Here is an 18,481-nt window from a genome sequence, read left to right on the forward strand (position 1 = left end):
GCATGCCTGGGTGCCCTGTAAAACATGATTAAAAAGCAACTTATTTGTTGCAATAAGGGAGGAAATATGGTTCCACAATTTTGAGATCTATTCAGATCTTCTGATCAGCCTTGAGAACCCTTTTTTCTTTACTATTCCTTTTCCTATATTTTGAAGCCCTTATAGCTGAACTTCTGTAGCAATGAGACAGTGAATAGTAAGCTTCTCGCTGACAAATGCACTGGTATTTATCAGCTGTGGTTCTCCATTATTGTATTTGATATTAAGATGCCTTGAAGCTAGATTACAAATGAACAGCTGTTTTGGAGTACTTTGGAGGATGGAGTAAATAGCATGGGAGACAGGGAAGCCCAGCAGAGACTCTGATTGGTTTAATGTGTCTCTGTAATGGCTCTGCCCTTCGTCTGTGTGATCACGTCAGATAGATTATCTGCTTACAGAAGCTAAGGAAAAAAAATGTCAAAATGCACATTATTGTAGTTCATCAGAAGAGTACCTCCATGGCTGAAAACTCTGATGCAGATCTGATAGAAAATATAGCTCTGCCTTATAGTAAGTTAAAACAATTGCAGTCAGTGATGAAGGCAAGAATAGAGAAAGAACAGGCTAGGCAGTAGTTTCAATTATTAGGTAGGTATTTTCACAATTATGATGAAATTCCCCCTTGGAGTGGTTGGAAAAACTGGCTGAGGCAATTTCAAAGCTATTGGGAATTACCTTGGAGAATTCATAGAAGATATATAAAACAAATTGCTAAACAGTGCCTGGCTAAAAAGTAGATAAAGAAGGACTCAGGGTACTGAGTTTCTGTTGACTACATTTCTAAAAGTACTGGAAAAATGAAATATTATGTAAATGAAGGTGATAAATTAGATGCAAAATGGGTTTATGATGAGCCCTGTCTGGGAAATGTAATGTTTAGCCACTATTAACAGTTGTGTAAAACTCATTTTTTGAAATAAATATGGAAAATAATTAGCATTTCTTCAAAAGAAATCTTAATTTTAAGTGCTAAGCTTGTTCTAAAATCAGATGATGATTGAGTTTGGACCCAGTGCCACGTAGTCTATACTTACACTCAGAGCTTGCTCTGAATTGAATCAGACCTTAGAATACTTTGTTATAGCAGATCAGCCGGGAGTATACCAGAGCTCTACTTCTATCCTTGGGCCTGCACCAAGAAGCTGATCTTCAAGCAGACGCAAGTGAGAAAAGCTGCTCTTGCCCCAGTCGTTTTATCGGCTAGATTGCAGCTTTCCTCAAGAGGAATTTTTGGGTGTGTTTCCTTCCACATGTCAATTTGGCTACCTGTGTTTTAGATGGAACTACTGTAAGGTGGGCTTAAAACTACATGGAAGACCACCCTGGAGAGGTGCTGCGGAATGGCTGTCAAGGGTAAGCATTCGAGAAGAGGTAGCAGTGCTTGTTCTGCACCTGGATCTGTCCTAGGTCCTGAACTGGTCAGTCTTGTTATTGACAACTTCAGTGTTGGAATTTAGATTGTAGCTGTAAACATTTATAGAGGACTTATAGCTGGGAAAGATTGCAGGTATGCTGAAGAGAATAACCTCAACAAATGCTTAGCATCAAGAAAAAAAATCAGTAAGCACAAATCTAAAACCAACTGTGAATAAAAGGCGAGGCAGAAATCCTTATGACAGGTTCTACACATTGTATGGAATTATAAAGTGAATATGATTCAGCAGTGTCATGCTGCTGGAATCTTTGGGGTTTTGTTTTGTTTTCCTCAAAATGCATGAGAGAGAGATTCTTTTGTGTAGGAAACCTGAAGTAATTCTTGACCTTGTTTTTGCACTTCAGGATTGCGGGGCTTATTTTGTCTCTCTCTCTCTCTCTCTCTCTTCACCCACCCCCCGACCCCCCCCCCCCCCCCCCCCCCAGCAACAAAGACTAGTTACGAGCATGAGAGGAATGAAATTAAATGTCAGTGATGTAAATGGTTTGTGGTTTAGTCTGAAGGAACTGAGACTGCTTAATTGACAGATGACTTATTTCTTCTCAGACTTGAAATAAATTCAAGCTAGCTGTGGGAAAGGAGGAAAATAAACTGATTTTTCTACAATAAAGATGTAAAAAAAAAAGCATTTAATTGCCATAAGGGTAATTTAGAAAAGCCCTCATAAAGAGCTTTCTAGTTGGATTACTTAGGACATGGTGGAAGTGTGACCATTGGTAGTGTTTAATATTTCCACAGGGAAAATGCCTGTCAGGAATAAAGTCCAATTTGACTATTCCTGTGCTGGACCAGGGAATGGAAAGACTGACCTTTTGGGGTCCTTTCCAGAATATTTTTAATGATTCTAGAGTACCTTCCATTTGTCAACTTAGATTACCTGGGGGTTTGGGAAAGTCATGTTAAAGATCCTGTACACAATGTCCACGTTGATATGTTTGCACAGAGAAACTCTTGATTGTTGGATGTAAGCATGTTCTTTGTCATGCACTTAGCATATACCCTTGGGCATCGGTTTTATCCAGGAAAGTGTGGATCAATTCAAGTGACTGCCTTGTCTTAACACAGGCATAGATTTTAAGTGTGGTAGAGTGGTTTTCATACCTTATTCTCTTGTTAGCTTTGTATAGTATTGTAGGTTTGATTATGCTGACTAATTCCCATAGAAGTCTGCTCTTATGCCTGAATTTGCTGTATGTTTGCTGATCCAGATGGTGAACAGATGAAAAGCTCAGTATGTCTCTACTTGGAAGCGTAATCAGAAACATGGCATGGCACCAGGAAAAATGCTAAGCTTGGAATGGGAAAAAAATGTACTCTTTCCACAATGTACAAGCAGATTTATTGCGCAGTCAAATTTTACTTTGATATGTAAACAAGCAGTGAGGATCACAGAATAGTTGAGATTGGAAGGGACCTCTGAAGACTGTCTAGTCCAACTATCCTGCTCAAAGTAGGATCAACTAAAGCAGCTTGCTCTGGATGTTTTCCAGTTGGATTTTTAATATCTTCAAGAACAGAGAATCTATAGCCTCTCAGGGCAACCTGTTCCAGTCTTTGACCACTCTTACACTTCTTATGTTTAAATGGAACTGTATTTCACTTTTTTCCCATTGTCTCTTGGCGTGTCACTGGTTATTGCTCAGAAGAGTCTGGCTCTATCGCCTTTACTGTCTCCCATCAGGTATTCATCCACATTGATAAAATTCCACCTCCCCGCCCCGGCCGTTCCCCAACTCTGCCTGCTCAGTTTCCCCTCATATGACAGACGCTCTAGGCCCTTAAGCATCTTAGTGGCCGTTCTCAGGACTTGCTCCGGTAAGCAAGTCTCTCTTATACTGAGGCGCCCAAAACTGATCACAGTACTACAGAGGTGGTGTTGCCAGTGCTGTGTAGAGCTTAAGAGCCCACTTCCTCAACCTGCTGGCAACGCTTTTCCTAACCCAGCCCAGGCGGCTATGTGCCCTCTGTACTTCAGGGGCAGTGTGCTGGCTCTTGTTCAATATGTCCACCATGAGGACTCAGGTCTTTTTCTGTAAAGCCACTTTCTAGCCAGCTGGCTGGCGGTATGTACAGGTGCCAGAGGTTACTCCTCCCTAGACTTTGCATTTCCTTTTGTTAAACTTGATGAGATTACTAGTGGTCCATTTCTTCAGTCTGAGGTCCCTCTGAATGGCAGCACAACCCGCTGGATTTATCAACCACTCCTCCAAGTTGTGTACTGTCTGCAAACTGGCTTGATGGTGCACTCTGTCCATCATTGACAACTCTGACACTAGCAGTTTGGCCTGTTTTCAGTCCATGTTTATCTAGCTTGTACTTCATCAATTTGTGTATGGGGATGTTGTGACTGACAGTGTCAAAAGCCGTACTAAAGTTGAAAGAAACAAAATCCACTACTCTCCAGTCAGGCATTAAGCCTGCCATCTCGCTGTAGAAGGCTACCAGGTTGGTCAAGCATGATTTCCTCTTCATAAATTCAGGTTGACTATTTGCTTTCACCATCTTGTCCTTTGTGTGTTTGGATCCCCCGATCTTCCCTCTTGCTCTTCTTGAAGATAGGAGTGGCATTTGTTTTCATCCAGTTCTCGGGAACCTATGCTAATCACTGTGACCTTTGAAAGACTGTGAGTGGCCTTGCAATATCATTGGCCACCTCCCTCAACATTTATGGGTGCATTCTGTCAGGTGCTATTGAATTATTTAAATGTTCCCTGACCTGAACTTCCTTCACTGAGGGTAAGTCATCATTACTTAGACTTTCCTTCTGGTCTTAGGGACATGGCATTGCTGAAGGCTAGTTTTACCAGTAAACATGTAGGTGATCAGTGTCCCCTGTAACCAAGCTCTTACCTCATTCAGCACTGAGCTCACATTTTTCCCTAGTCTTCATTTTGCTACTGGTACATCTATAGATGCCAATCTTGCCCTTCATGTCTCTTGCCAGATTAAACTCCAGGTGGGCTTTGGCTTTTGTAAATCCATCCCTGAACACTCAGACAGTGTCTCTGTATTTCTCCTGGGTGATATGACCCTGTTTCCACCTCTTGTAAGCTTCCTTTTTATGATTGAGTTTTGTCAGGAGCTCCTTGTTCGTCCATGTAGGCCTCCTGTCCCCTTTGCTTGATTTCCTGCATGTGTGAACAGACTCATCTTGAGCTTGGAAGCGATCCTCGAAAATCAGCCAGCTCTCCTGCACCCCTTTCTTTCCAGAGGACTATATCCCATGGGAATTCTTTAAAGTAGGTGACTGAACAGGTCAAAGTGTGTTCTTCTGAAGTCTAGGGTTGCGATCCTGCTTTTGCCTTGCTCCCTTCTTTCAAGTTCCTGAACTTTGCCTGCATTGTCACTGCATCTATGACTGCCCCCAGCCTTCACGCATCCAACGGATTCTTACTTGTTTAAGTGTCAAGTCCAACAAAGTGCCTTCCTTCATTGACTCCTCAATCACCTGCGTCATATCATCCATGTGCACCAGAAACCTCCTGCATTGCTTATGCCATTCTCTGTTCCCTTCCAGCAGATACGGGGATAGTTAACATCCCCCATAAGGACCAGGGCCTGTGAATGTGATGTTTCTTGCAGGCGTCATCTGCTCCTTCCTGATTGGACTGCGTAGCAGACACAAAACCATAAAGGTCGTATTGGTCTGCTCTCTGATATTAATCCTCCCTCTCTAATACTGTACCTCACAGAGACTAAAAAAGAGAGTTAACAAAATCATCACATATTCTGGGCAGTAATTCTATGTTGACACAGCTTTGCTTGCTCAAAATAGTCTTGTCTTCCTCATCTCCCTTTTGTAAATAAGTTTCTAGTACTTCAGTTCTCCGGTGGTGACTTAGGAGTAGTGGTGCTTCTGTGTGCCACTGAGTAATTTTAAAGAAAAATCTTTGGAAAAAATTGTGGCAATGGGATATTGTAATAAGCTTATTCAAAAAGAAAATCACAAAGGCATGTAGACTTACGCAAATCAAATACTACCCTGACAGTTTGCTGGGCATAACTTAAGGTAGATACGATGAGGCACCGTGGCTGATGTCTAACTGCTTTGGACCAATTAATCTTCCTCCAGTCCCACTGCCTTTATGGGAAACATGACATTCCGTCATGTCGTGACAGCCTCTGGATAATGTGTTTTGTTATTTGTAGATCCTTTATGGCAGTAATATACCTGTACAAAGAAAGCTGCTAAACAGCACTAGTTGTTATGTGATGTCTGCACATAAAAAACGAGTATTGCTGATCTTGCAGTGTTACTCAGTATGGCGCAGCTGAGGAAAACAGTAGAGGAAACATCAGTTCATTACTTTTCAGTCAACATCCACATGTTGGTACTTGCATTTCACTGCCCTTGAGTAAAGTCTGTTGGCAGATTTAGAGCTTTTTAAGGAACTTGATGCTGTGATGAAAGACCCTGAGACATGGTGGTGACTACAAGAATGATAATAACTTTGGACTTGCAGGATACTTGACAATTTCAGCTTGGGGCTTCACTTTGGGCTGTTCAAATGCAAATGCTTGCTGCTTCTGGTCCAACCAAATTGACCACCAGCAGCAATAATTCACCAAGGGGAGGAGGGAACAAAAGAATTATTTGATATCACAAATCTGGCAGTGGTTCATTTCACTGTCGTTTCCACTGTCCCTTGGATGCTTAAGCTAACTATGCAAAATACTGGAAACAAAATAACGCATTATATTTGTCATTTGTCTGGACACAGCATGACTTTGATAGACCTCTCCTGTCAACAGTTTACCTCTTCCTGAAGATACTTAGCTGTCGAACCAAAGCAAGCAAGTTTAGACAAATACACTGAGTCAAAGTCAGTTGGAAGATTTAAAAATTTTAGCAGGCACTAGCATGTGGCTTACTGAATTGAGTAGTTTTTCAAAAATGTACTCAAAAGATTTAATCATCAGTAGAATAACTGAGTCTAATGCTGTATTAGCTGCCATGACCTTTGGTAATGCATTTCAAATAGAAGCAAAGGTTTTAGGTCAGCAGGTAACACTTTTGTTGCTCCTCTTCTGCCTCAGCAGCGGAGACAGAAATAATTATTTTTCCACTTGTCAGTGACACTTCTAGTGTAACATACAGCCTGGAAGAGTTTATACAGGTGTGACACTATTAACATAAGGTTGACATAATGTTAACCCATATTGAGTAATTCGGTAATGACAGTGAGTGGAGGGGAACACTCAACACAAAACTTTTTGCTCAAATTTAAGCTTATGAATTGCAATTCAGCAATATTGTGACTTTGAGGGAAGATTGTTCTGTTTGCGTTTCCTCGGCTCTTTTGAACAGCGTAAGAGCAGTGGCGTTGACAACTGAGGAGTGTTCCCCTGGTAATGTAGCAAATACTGCAAGTACTAGCTAATGCTGCTTCTGATTTGAAAACAAATGAACTAAGCATGCTTTTATTGCCTTCTACTACGGGTGCCACAAAGCTGAATAGAAGCTGCAATCCTGTCATTTAATACTTATTTTACCTATTTTAAGTTTTCCAGCAATCGGTTGTAGCCCCCCCACACTTTTTTTTTCCCCACCTTTTGTTTGAGACAGTTTTTCCGTATTTCAGGGTTGTGAACATTTTAGGTCTTTGCTTTTATTCTCAACAGATTTTTTCGATGAAGGCTGTAGTAGCACCATTCACTCTTTCTTTGGGTCCATTTTCCACAAGTATTTTCTTGTCAAGGTATCTTCATGTTCTGCACTTATTTGATTTGCACTTCCTTTGTGGTCCAATTCAAAACTGCTAACTTAGTCTCAAATGTTAAAAAGCCTTGAAGCAGTTTGCAGAAAACCTGCCTAAGATTTGCTGATAATCAGTATTTGGTTTGTGTGAACTAAATGGTATCAACAGCTGAGTTAGAAGTTAGAGGCTTAAAGCCTTCTGACACTGGAAGCAGATTGTCAGCATGGAGTTTCAGGACCTTTACAAATGACAGCTTACAGCAATTTACAATTGTTAACCAAAACCATAATTAATAATTTAACTAAAAAATCCAACCAAGCCGTATCAGGTCTTGTTAATCTTCAGGCAGTAGAAGAGTCAGTCTTATAATTAACACCTGTGGTTTCCAACAGGAAATTACTCATAATCTGCTTAATGTTGTTTTTCATGAATATACTTGCCCATATTTTATCCTTTCTATGTGAATATTAAAACCTCCTAGCACGGTGATATATAGCAGTAAAACTGTGGTTAATCATATATATCTTTATATGTTATATGCAGATACATTAGAAACATACTAATATTAGAATTATACATTGTAATGATAGGTTTCTCAGAACTGTTTATTAAATTAGTGTTGATGAAGGGTTTTTGGTTGTTTTTTTTTTTTTAATTAATCACCTACTGGTTCTGAAGTTTTGTTTGGATAGAGGGGGAAAGTATACTTCCCAACGAAAGTGTTGGTATTTCAGTATCCTTGAGGTTTTGTTTTAAGAAAAAATAGGGAGATAAATGTGGATTCTCAACATGGCATTTCTATACATGCTTCCATGTAAAATATCGCTCAAGCCTAAAGCTTGCTGAAGATAATGACTGCTACAGTGGAGTGACTAGGAGAAGTTTATATTTGCAGCATCTTTAATGTATGATGTATGAATGAGGGAGATCATAGCACCACAACTTGGAATCTGAAAGAGGAAGTAAGCCCATTGCTGATCTTTCCTGCTTGCTAATTGCAGAAAACATTGTCTAGGCATCATTGACAAATTAAGTTAGTCTGCAAAATGGTAGGGCTTTTGTCCCTTTGGAAATGTGCCCAATCTTAGCAGGGGGTGGGGGAAGGCTGAATTTTGGGGGTTTCTCGATAGATATATGTACACGGAGAAACACATACAAAAAATATAGGGACTGGTCCTGTGAAATATATACAAGATGAATAAGTGCTTATAATGTTTGCAGACTATAAAAGATTTTGAGAGCTTGCAAGGATTTTGGCAGGCAGGATTAAATTTGAAATGTCTTGGCTACTTGAGTTAGTGTCCTTTTTTAAAAAAAAAAAAAGCAATGCTTATTAAATTGTCTCTGGTAAGTGCAAATTGTACTGAGTCTAAAAGGCATAATTAACAGCACAACTACATGAAGAGTATTGGAAGCTCAAATTGGAGGTTTGCAGGAAAGTGTTTTCAAGTTACTCTGGGTTACATAGGTCTGCTATGCCATATTGCTGGGAAGCTGCCAAATAATACTTGGAATACAGTTAGAAGTGTGACCTTGGAGACATACAAAGCAATTCTGCTTCCTCTTCTCAACAGCAAGTAATAAGTACTGGTTTCAGTTTTGATCAATGCAATTTACTTGTGGTATGGACTGAGAGAGCCCAGAAGTCCAAATTAAATTGGGAGTTTAAGTGTAAAAGTTAGGGTGAAAGTTTTATAAAAGGTCGTTTGGCCAGGAGAAGAAGATTGAGTAGCTACAGAATGGAAGAAACTGCATTGTTCATATCTGACAGAATAAAAATTAACTGCATTGAACTCTAATAAGGAAGAAAAACCTGTCCAATGTAAGAATAACTAAATAGTGAAATGGACTATGGAGTTTGATTGTAGAAATTTGGACATTAAAGGTTATATGAAATTTCTTCCCCCCTTCTTAAATATGTTGTATACTGAAACTTGACTGTTGAAGGCACCTTAGGAGGTTATTTGGGTCCTCCTTGTAAACTTTAATTTACTGAGGAGGGTGGAGAGTTCCTCCTCCCTGAATTGCTTTCCTTAACTCCAGGATAATGGTGATGGTTCCTTGTAAGAAAAGTGGTGAGCTGATTTGTTCCTGCAGGAAGTGTCTTGATAAGGAATGTACCTCCCTCTTTGTTAATAGGTGAAGATGGGAAAGGTAAAGAAATTTCTAGCAGCAGCTTTCTTGGGATATTCTGCAGGGTTTGTTTGTTTGAGCTTGTTTTCTGACTGGTGGCCACTGCTCAAACTTTGGTTCCCGGCTTTTGACTGCTGGACCATGGACTTGTATACTCTTGCAGTCTGAATGCTGTACAGGAGAGAATAGTAAGCAATATGTTTTTAGTCCCTCAAAATTTTTATTTAGAACAAAGCTGTTTGAATAAAATACTAAGATTCTCCTGATTCTCAATCTCATTCCAGTTTGTTACCTGAAAGTGCAACTTCTTACTGCCTGTGACTTTCAGATTCCATAGTTTTATTTTTTCCAACTAATCTGAACTGTAAACTATTTGAGCAATGTTTGAGTGGCACAGGGGAATGTTAGTAGCTGTTGCTTAGGATGAGGTGTATGCTGCACAGATAACACCTGCCTTTTTTTTTGTGGAGAGTTTATAATCTGAAAGGACCAGAGAAATGTAAAGTAGGTTAAAAAGCATGCATCTCAAACAGAGTAATCTCAGTGGTGGTGACAAAACAATTGTACGTGTGTATGGTGTCTTTTTCTTTTTAGTAGTAGTAGTAAAATGGAGGAGAAAAAGAATGTGATGGGAATGAGGTGGGGGCAGAAGAGGATTAGGGGAGCGTGTGTTAACTAGAGCTTTATGTAGAGGGATGGAAACGAAAAGTCTGTAAGATGAGGGTGGGAAAAGTCCAGACAAAATTAAAAAAGCTGTGTTCAAAACTTGCAGTTTCTTCCACCAACTGAATTTTCTGCCAAATGATAGTTTTAAAGTTACCTTTTTGTCTTGGAAGGCTTTATCTGGTAAAGGCTTCACAAAACATAGATCTTCTTTACTTACAGATTATATTACTGGGAATCATCAATAATTCCTGCTTCTAGCATTGGTGTGGCACTACTGGACTTGTAGTAGAAACAGTAGGGTAAAACACTATAAAACGTAGGGATTTTTTTGTCTGTTGTGGCATATATTTTGCTTAAATTGATGAGAGTAAAGGCCCTTAATTCAGTGGAGCATTAGGAAAGCATTGTTTTAAGTGCTTTATATTGTGGTTTATACTCTGAAATTGGTTCTGTTTGCTTTGGTGAAAAAATTTTAGAGGACTTCTGACTTTTTCCTCTGCTAGTGCTGCTTTTTACCGTGGGATATGGAAGGGAGTTTAATTCTTTTGTTCTCATGGCTTTTCTGTTCTTTTTCAGAAGTAAGAAACTTTTTAGCAAGAAAAAATTGAAAAGAAAACAGAAGACTAAATTGAAAGTAAAAACACGCAACAAGGTAAGTCTGTAACTGACTTGACAAAGTCCTGACTCAAAAATGAAAATCATTCCAATTGAGAGAAATAAAAGAAAAATAGTGTAAACTGTTTAGAAAAAATAATAATAGGCCAGTATTGTTTGTTTGTTTACTGTATTCTACATGACTGTGATACTAATGTTACCTTATTCAACTCTGTTTGCTACTAACATTTAGCATGAAATAATATGAACAACATTTTTGGTTCTCCAGTTCCGAAACTGTAAATGTAGCTAAACATGTCTAGCCGAGAGTTAGAGACTACTGCTGTAAAGACTTCAATCCGTATTAGCTAAAGGAGAAAGGGAGCATTCAGTGTCGAAGTAATCCAAAGTTACCTTTTAAAATTCCTTCATAATGGAATAGATGATACTTATCTGTTTTTATTGATGTTTTCTCCCTGTATAACCCCTGCCCCCATCACTTTAAATGCATGGAGCAGAATAGTGAACTTCATAAAAATGTTTACTTGTTGTAGAGAAGTCTAGACAGAAGCAACAGTATTTTAAATTACTGCTCTTATGCATTCTTTCTCTATTAGAGAGCTATTATTTCTCTGTTTAAGCTAGAGTCTTGGAGGGATTTTCATGAAGGCTTCTTCCTAGGTTCCCATTGTAGTCAGTAAAGAGAAAGTAACTAATTTCTGGAATGGTTCTGAAGGACAGAACTGCCGAAATGTCCAGTGAAAACGCTTTCTAGTCAGTTAAATGCCCCTATAATACAAATACACTGTTGATTAAATTGGCCATCTTATCCCTATTTGCCAAACCTCATGTGGTTACTCTATCTCAAGACAGATGACTTTGGGAGGGTGAAGCAAGCCCTGTATCTCTTCATTTGGTATTGCCTTTTTGGATACTTACCAGATAGTTCTGCTTATCTCAAGTAGTGCAGCTCTAGACTATGGCATAGAAGGGGCTTATCTTCACTTCTGTTGTCAGTACTGTACAGTGAAATACTTCCGGTACAAACTGAATTTTTTAGCCCCTCCTTCAGTTACTATGATATTAGAAGCCTTGTTCCTCTCAGGATCTTATCAGACTCACTGTATACAGAAAACCAAGTTAGAAATTTGAAGAAATTTTACAGGATATAGTTAGTCTTTGTGTGTTCTGTCTAGTGACAGAAACTTGTGTTTTTAAAATAAGGTAACTCTTCAGCTTTGATCATTGTTATATAAAGAGAATGTTGTGTTTCTGGATAGTGGTGGCGTAGTTGAACTGCCAAGTAGGAAGCTAAATCCAGAACTGCTTCACAAGCTTGGCAGTCGAATGTGCTTCTTGGATTTAGTTGCATTGGATAAATGGATTGGCAGGATCCCTTCTGAACGGCCAAGGACCATGAGCATATTAAAGGCTGGTTCTTGTCAGTAGTTATAGATTTGGCACTAACATCAATTCTGCATCTCATGCCTATGCGGGGTTGTTTTCAAGATTTTTCTTGGATTTTGAACAGCTTCTACTTGAAGCATTAAGTGAGATTTATCTACCTTTGATGGGCATAATGGGTTTTTGCATGTCTTTGTTGCCTCTAGACAGTCTTTGAAGCAGGCCAGGGTTGACCAGCAGAGCTGTTGGTGTTTGTTCTAAGTCAATGAGGTACAGAAAGGCACTCCAGCTTGATAGCAGGAAATTGTGTATATCCTGAAAAATGTAGCTGAAGAGGGAAAGATAAAATCAGCTTCATACCTTTAGGTTATCAGACTTTGTTTACTGACAAAGTGGGAAGGGTTTGGTTTTTGGTTTTGGTTGTTTCCTTATTTTTTTTGTGGTTGGTTTGGCATTTTTTCCCTATATGTTTTTCAATGCATCCCCATGCTTACCAGTGCAGAATAAGCACAATGATCATTTTTGCACTGGAATGTCTGGAAACATTTGAAGCCTTATAAGAGGGCAGATTGAAAAGCCCATTGCTACTGGACATTTTAAGCAGAAGAGCTTGTGTGCATCAGTTTATATTTTAAGAACCAGGGTATTTTAGTCTGAACAGCAATGGAAGCTTTCTCTTAATATGCTCTTAATTCTCTTTTATGCTATACTCCCTTCATAAGGGAAAATGTGGTCCCACTGTTGAACAAGACAGGTGCTGTGTTGACAGATGATGCAGAGAAGGCGGAGTTGCTGAATGCATTCTTCGCTTCTGTCTTCACTGTTCGGGCCAGTCCTCAGGAGACCCAGACTTTGCGGGTAACAGAGAAAGTCTGGAGGGAGCAAGACTTTCCCTTGGTTGATAAGGAAAAAGTTAGAGATCAGTTAGGTAAACTGGATATCCACAAGTCCATGGGGCCCGATGGGATGCACCCTCGAGTGCTGAGGGAGCTGGGGGAAGTCATTGCTGGGCCACTCTCCATCTTTGAAAGGTCCTGGAGAACAGGTGAGGTGCCTGAGGAATGGAGGAAAGCCAATGTCACTCAGGTCTTCAAAAAGGGCAAGAAGGATGACCCGGGAAACTACAGGCTGGTCAGCCTCACCTCCATCCCTCGAAAGATGATGGAACAGCTTGTTCTGGGCGTCATCTCAAAGCACCTGGAAGAAAAGAAGGTTATCAGAAGTAGTCAACACGGATTCACCAAGGGGAAGTTATGTCTGACGAATCTGATAGCCTTCTGTGATGGTGTGACTGGATGGGTGGATGAGGGGAGGGCAGTGGATGTTGTCCACCTCGACTTCGGCGAGGTTTTCGATGCTGTCTCCCACATCATCCTCACAGGCAAGCTTAGGAAGTGTGGGTTAGATGAATGGACAGTGGTGTGGATTGAACAGTGGCTGACAGATAGAGCTCAGAGGGTCGTGGTTAGTGGTGCAGAGTCTGGTTGGAGGTCAGTCGCAAGTGGTGTCCCTCAGGGGTGAGTATGGAGTCCAGTCCTGTTCAATATATTCATCAATGACCTGGATGAAGGGATAGAGTGTAACTGGGAGGAGTGGCTGACACACCGGAAGGCTGTGCCGCCATTCGGTGTGACCTGGACAGGCTGGAGAGTTGGGCGGAGAGGAACCTAATGAAATTCAACGAGGGCAAGTGTAGGGTCCTGCATCTGGGGAGGAATAACCCCATGCAGCAGTACAGGTTGGGGGCTGATCTCCTGGAGAGCAGCTCTGTGGAAAGGGACCTGGGAGTCCTGGTGGACAACAGGATGACCATGAGCCAGCAATGTGCCCTGGCAGCCAAGAAGGCCAATGGCATCCTGGGGTGCATCAAAAAGAGTGTGGCCAGCAGGTCGAGGGAGGTCATCCTCCCCCTCTACTCTGCCCTGGTGAGGCCGCACCTGGAATACTGTGTCCAGTTCTGGGCTTCCCAGCTCAAGAAGGACAGGGAACTTCTGGAGAGGGTGCAGCATAGGGCTACCAAGATGATTTGGAGATTGGAGCATCTTTCTTATGAGGAAAGGCTGAGGGACTTGAGTCTTTTTAGTCTAGGGAAAAGAAGATTGAGGGGGGGCTCTTGTAAATACTTACAAATACTTAAAGGGAGGGTGCCAGGGGGATGGGAACAGTCTTTTTTCAATGGTACCCAGTGATAGGACAAGAGGTAACGGGCACAAACTTGGATATAGGAAGTTCCATCTAAACATGAGGAGGAACTTCTTTACTTTGAGGGTGGCAGAGCACTGGAACAGGCTGCCCAGAGAGGTTGTGGAGTCTCCCACTCTGGAGACATTCAAAACCCGCCTGGATGCCGTCCTGTGCAACTTGCTGTAGGTGACCCTGCTCTGGCAGGGGGGTTGGACTAGATGATCTCCAGAGGTCCCTTCCAACCCTGACCATTCTGTGATTCTGCTTGGTAGAGGCAGGAAGGGCCTTAAATTAAGAATAAGATGAAGGAACCCAAAAATTGTTAGTTATACCCTGCGCTTACTACAAATGATAATTGAATAATTGAAGAGAACATTAAAAAAGTCATTGTTGAGCAACTGGAAGAAAATTATTTCTATCAGTTAAGCATTAAGTGTTATAACATTTTAAGTATGAAACATTAATTTGTGTTTACTGCAGCCCAGTAGTTTGAACCTTATTCTGATTCTAATCCGGGGTCGTGTTCTGATCACTTCTATTTGAACTAGTGTTAACTTTTGATTTTGTGGTTTAGTATCAGTTGTATGAATATTGCTGCTTCCCCTCCCTCCCGCTTTTCACTCTCAAGTTTTCCCACTTTACTGTTAACTCATAAAAGTGCTGCTTAGGAGGCTGAGTTGAGAGACTAGATGGAAAGCAGAGTTCACCGTCTTCTGTTCTTATAATATTACTTGAAGAACACTGAAAAATTGGAGTCCACCAGAGACAGAGAATGTACTGCCAATGATCAGCATCCACCTGTTTAGTTTATGCAGAAGTTTTAAACTATGACCTGTTCAGCTTTATACAAATGGCAGGAATAGAACCTTGGGAAAGGACAGTTCATGTAGCAGAGAAATTTATTGTAAGATAATGATTAGATTTACAAGGGGATGAATGTTGGTCTCATTAAAAAAAAAAATGTAGCTTCTCAAATAATTTGGCAGTGTTTTCAATGGCTTTTGTATTATTTGGTGTTTCAGCCTCAAGAGGGCATCCGTTTCTAAGAGATCTTTGAACTGTTCAAAGAATTTGGTGGGGTTCTATGTTCCATGTTAAGCACAGGTTAGATCAGATGGTTATAGCCTTACCTATCTTTAACAACAGATTAATTTTCCGCTCCTAGATTGTAGTCTATTTTGCATCACGCCTGAGAATAAACCATTATTGCAGTCATCTGGTTCAAGAGGAAGGAAATAAATTCATCAGAAAATAAGCTGTGTATGGATTTCATCTTTTGGGAAAACTATTTGTTTAGGTGTGAGACGAGTGCAAAGGAGACCAGAGGGTTTTGTTTTTCCAACTTCTTCCTTTGACTCTACTGGAACATTACAAAAGGTTAACTGAGAAGAGCCCTCGTGAGTCTGGTCGCTCTATTTTATGAATGAAACCTGTGCTGGTTAACCTCTCCTACATAATGCATCCTTCCATTTAGCGGGGACTGTATGTTTACAAGGACAAGTCACATCTGTGCTTCATTCTCTCTCTCATAAGATAGCCTCTTGCCTTTTAGGAAAAAAAACTAGCACGTAAGAAATAGAATTCTACCTTCATGTATTAAAACTATGTTCGTGATTCTTTATTTACACTGGCATTACAATTTCTCAGACTTGCATTTAGATTTCATTATTCAGCAGTTCAGGATTGAATTGTTATTTCTTCAGTGTCTTTTAGAACTTCAAGAGAAAGGCTTTTCTACTTTTATCTTAAATGTTTGGAGAGCGTCATCTACTTCTGTGTCGTCTAGCTAAAACACAGAAAACTTTTGTGAGCGATTTAATCAGATTTACTGCCTTTACAGTTTTTCTGTCTATCCATCTGAAAAAGACACCTTAGTCCTTCTGACCGCTGAAATGACCTTTCATCACTGTTACGTCACCTTGTATTGTTTCAGTTGAGAATCTACTTTTTGAATTTTAGCATTGCACGTTTTCGAAGAATGACATCATGTTTAAAAATTGCTCTTCCTTTCCACGAAAATTTACATGTTCTGTCTAGCACAAATAAATTTTTCCAGCACTCGAGACAGATGATGTGATGAATACTGGGCATCTGTTAAGTTTTACGATGTATGTTTCATCATGCGTCTTGATTTGAGAAGGTGCATTTTCAATTAATGATGATACCAGGTGAAACAACAAAGATAAAAGATTTCAGAATGTGCCACTTCGTTACAGCTCATATGAAAACCACTAAATCAAAATGCGTAATTCTGTTTTACAGTCTTGAAGCTTCATTCTTTTTGAAAGTGATAGCAATTTTGTATTCCAAGAAACCAAATGCTTTGGGAGAAAAAAAATGTAGACCCTATTGTCTCATGTTCTGCTCAGACATCCTAGAAGCTGGACTTCTAGTCATTCTTACACTTAGTGAGTGCTTTGGATTGCAATATTCTGGTAGCCACTAAGAAAAGGACATTTAGAGGTGTGGAAAAAGTGATTGTTGCTCTTCACCTTGTCCACAATGTCACGAAAAGATGTTTCATACATCTGTGGATCTTGATACTCTTCATACCAAGAAAACAAGCTGTTAGGGTGAGATTTTTTTTTTTCTTGAAATATTGTAACCTATAGCTTAAGAGATCAAGATTATTAACAATCCTAGATCTGCACGAAATTAAGAAGTTGCTTCACTGAATTTTTAGAAGTTGATTAACATTTTTGGCTCTGAAGTTCCACCATTTTCCTTGGCCATATAGAAGTATTTTGTGTTAACATGAAATGCAGTATCACTAAGAGAATTGTTATAACTTAAAAAAGACTTTATTAGTTTGATAGAAGAATTACTAAGTGGGGTTCTGTATGCACAGTTGGTTGTTAGGGTGTCATAGTGATCTGTTCTACCTCAAAATATATGAGCCAATAGCAAGATTACACAGGTGGTATTGCAAATCTCATACTATTGGGCAAGTTTGTCTGGCTGTGTAGAAGAGCCACCCAGTGCCATGGCTCTCATTAATTGCAGGAAAGGAAACTTCCAGTTGATGATAGGATGAACTTAAGTCCCAGTTTCATAACTTGATCAGTGTATCTGACCTCAGTGAAGTTAGGAATCTGTTGTAATCTGGAAAGGAAAAAGCTTGCATCATGTGGAAAAAAACTTTTTTTTTTTTTAAATCATTTCTGTCTCTGCCTTTTGTAAAAAAAAAAAAAAAAAAAAAAAAAAAAAATCTAAGAAAGTGATGTTTATACAACCTGCTCATATGCCTCCACTTTTGAACAGATATTTCTTTTGAAGACTTGGAAACTATAAATATTATAGTTAGAGCCCCTCAGAGACTTGAGGAAATTGATCACAAATTAATTGTCATTGTTTTTTACCTTATGGTGAAGTTTGTGGGGGGAGAGAGAGAAAACAACATGGTGATCAAAAGTTCCCTTCCTGCTCTTCAACCAGAAACAATGTGTCTTGTCAGTCGGCATCTTTCTTTTGCCTTGAGACATGCTAAGCATTTGTATGCTTAAATTTAATGGTAGTTCCATCGAGTTTTTTCCCCCAAAATGAAAGACAGTTAACAGTGAAAGTCATAATTATCCTTAAGCTTTAACCTGTTTTTACAACCCAACAATTTATTGTTCATAAAGGGCTTTATTTAGTGTAGTCAGAAGGCCGGTGTTTTTAAACTGACAAAACCAGGTAATGAATTTCAAAATTATTCCTAAGGCACATTGTTAGGATTGCTACTGTATTTGTCAAGCGTATAACAATGGAATACAAATACTTCTATTTTCAAAGAATTTACAGTTCTCACAGATAAGGTATTGTGAAGGGAAAGTGGAGGTATGAACTGTGAAATGTAAACAGTGGGTTAACATCACAGCTAGGAATTAAACTCTAGTTCTGAGTCGTGTAATCTAGTGCTACACTGCTCAGATAGAGCAGGGTTTTCTGGAGAATGTTACACTGTACTGAAGTCTGGGTAGGAGATAATTGTAACTATAATTTGTGCCCTGTTGTAAAAGAGAGACACTAAACACAGATAGAATGGTTAAAGTGCTTACTGTTTAAAAGCTAAAGCATTAGGTAAGGGACTTTACAACTTTTTTAAAGAATAAGGAAGGAGTTTATTTCTGAAAATTAGTCAGCTTATTATTAATAGACAAGAAAACATACAGTGATATTTTATCTAACACTATAATGTCTAAAATTATCTGTGCTGGTTAAACAATTTGGCCATCCTATTTCAAAAGAGGAACTGCTGACAAGAAAGAACTGAAATGAAAACTTCACAGAAATTATAATTACAATACATGATACTAATTAGATAAATGAACTTCAAATAGAG

The 18,481-nt window shown here is 39.5% G+C and overlaps 1 protein-coding gene across 1 annotated transcript in view; it reads left to right on the forward strand.

The window, feature by feature from the left end:
• The window catches only part of MYCBP2 (MYC binding protein 2), a gene marked incomplete at its 5' end in the record, with an annotated part of 208,140 nt that overhangs the window by 16,289 nt on the left and 173,370 nt on the right, over window positions 1–18,481 (forward strand). Inside the window, one exon of the mRNA XM_082498138.1 lies at window positions 10,552–10,627. Coding sequence (XP_082354264.1) covers window positions 10,552–10,627 — 76 coding nt within the window. The remainder of the gene's footprint in view (window positions 1–10,551; window positions 10,628–18,481) is intronic.

This window comes from Vanellus vanellus (genome assembly GCF_965231255.1).
Source record: "Vanellus vanellus genome assembly, chromosome: 1".
Classification (NCBI taxonomy): Eukaryota; Metazoa; Chordata; class Aves; order Charadriiformes; family Charadriidae; genus Vanellus; species Vanellus vanellus.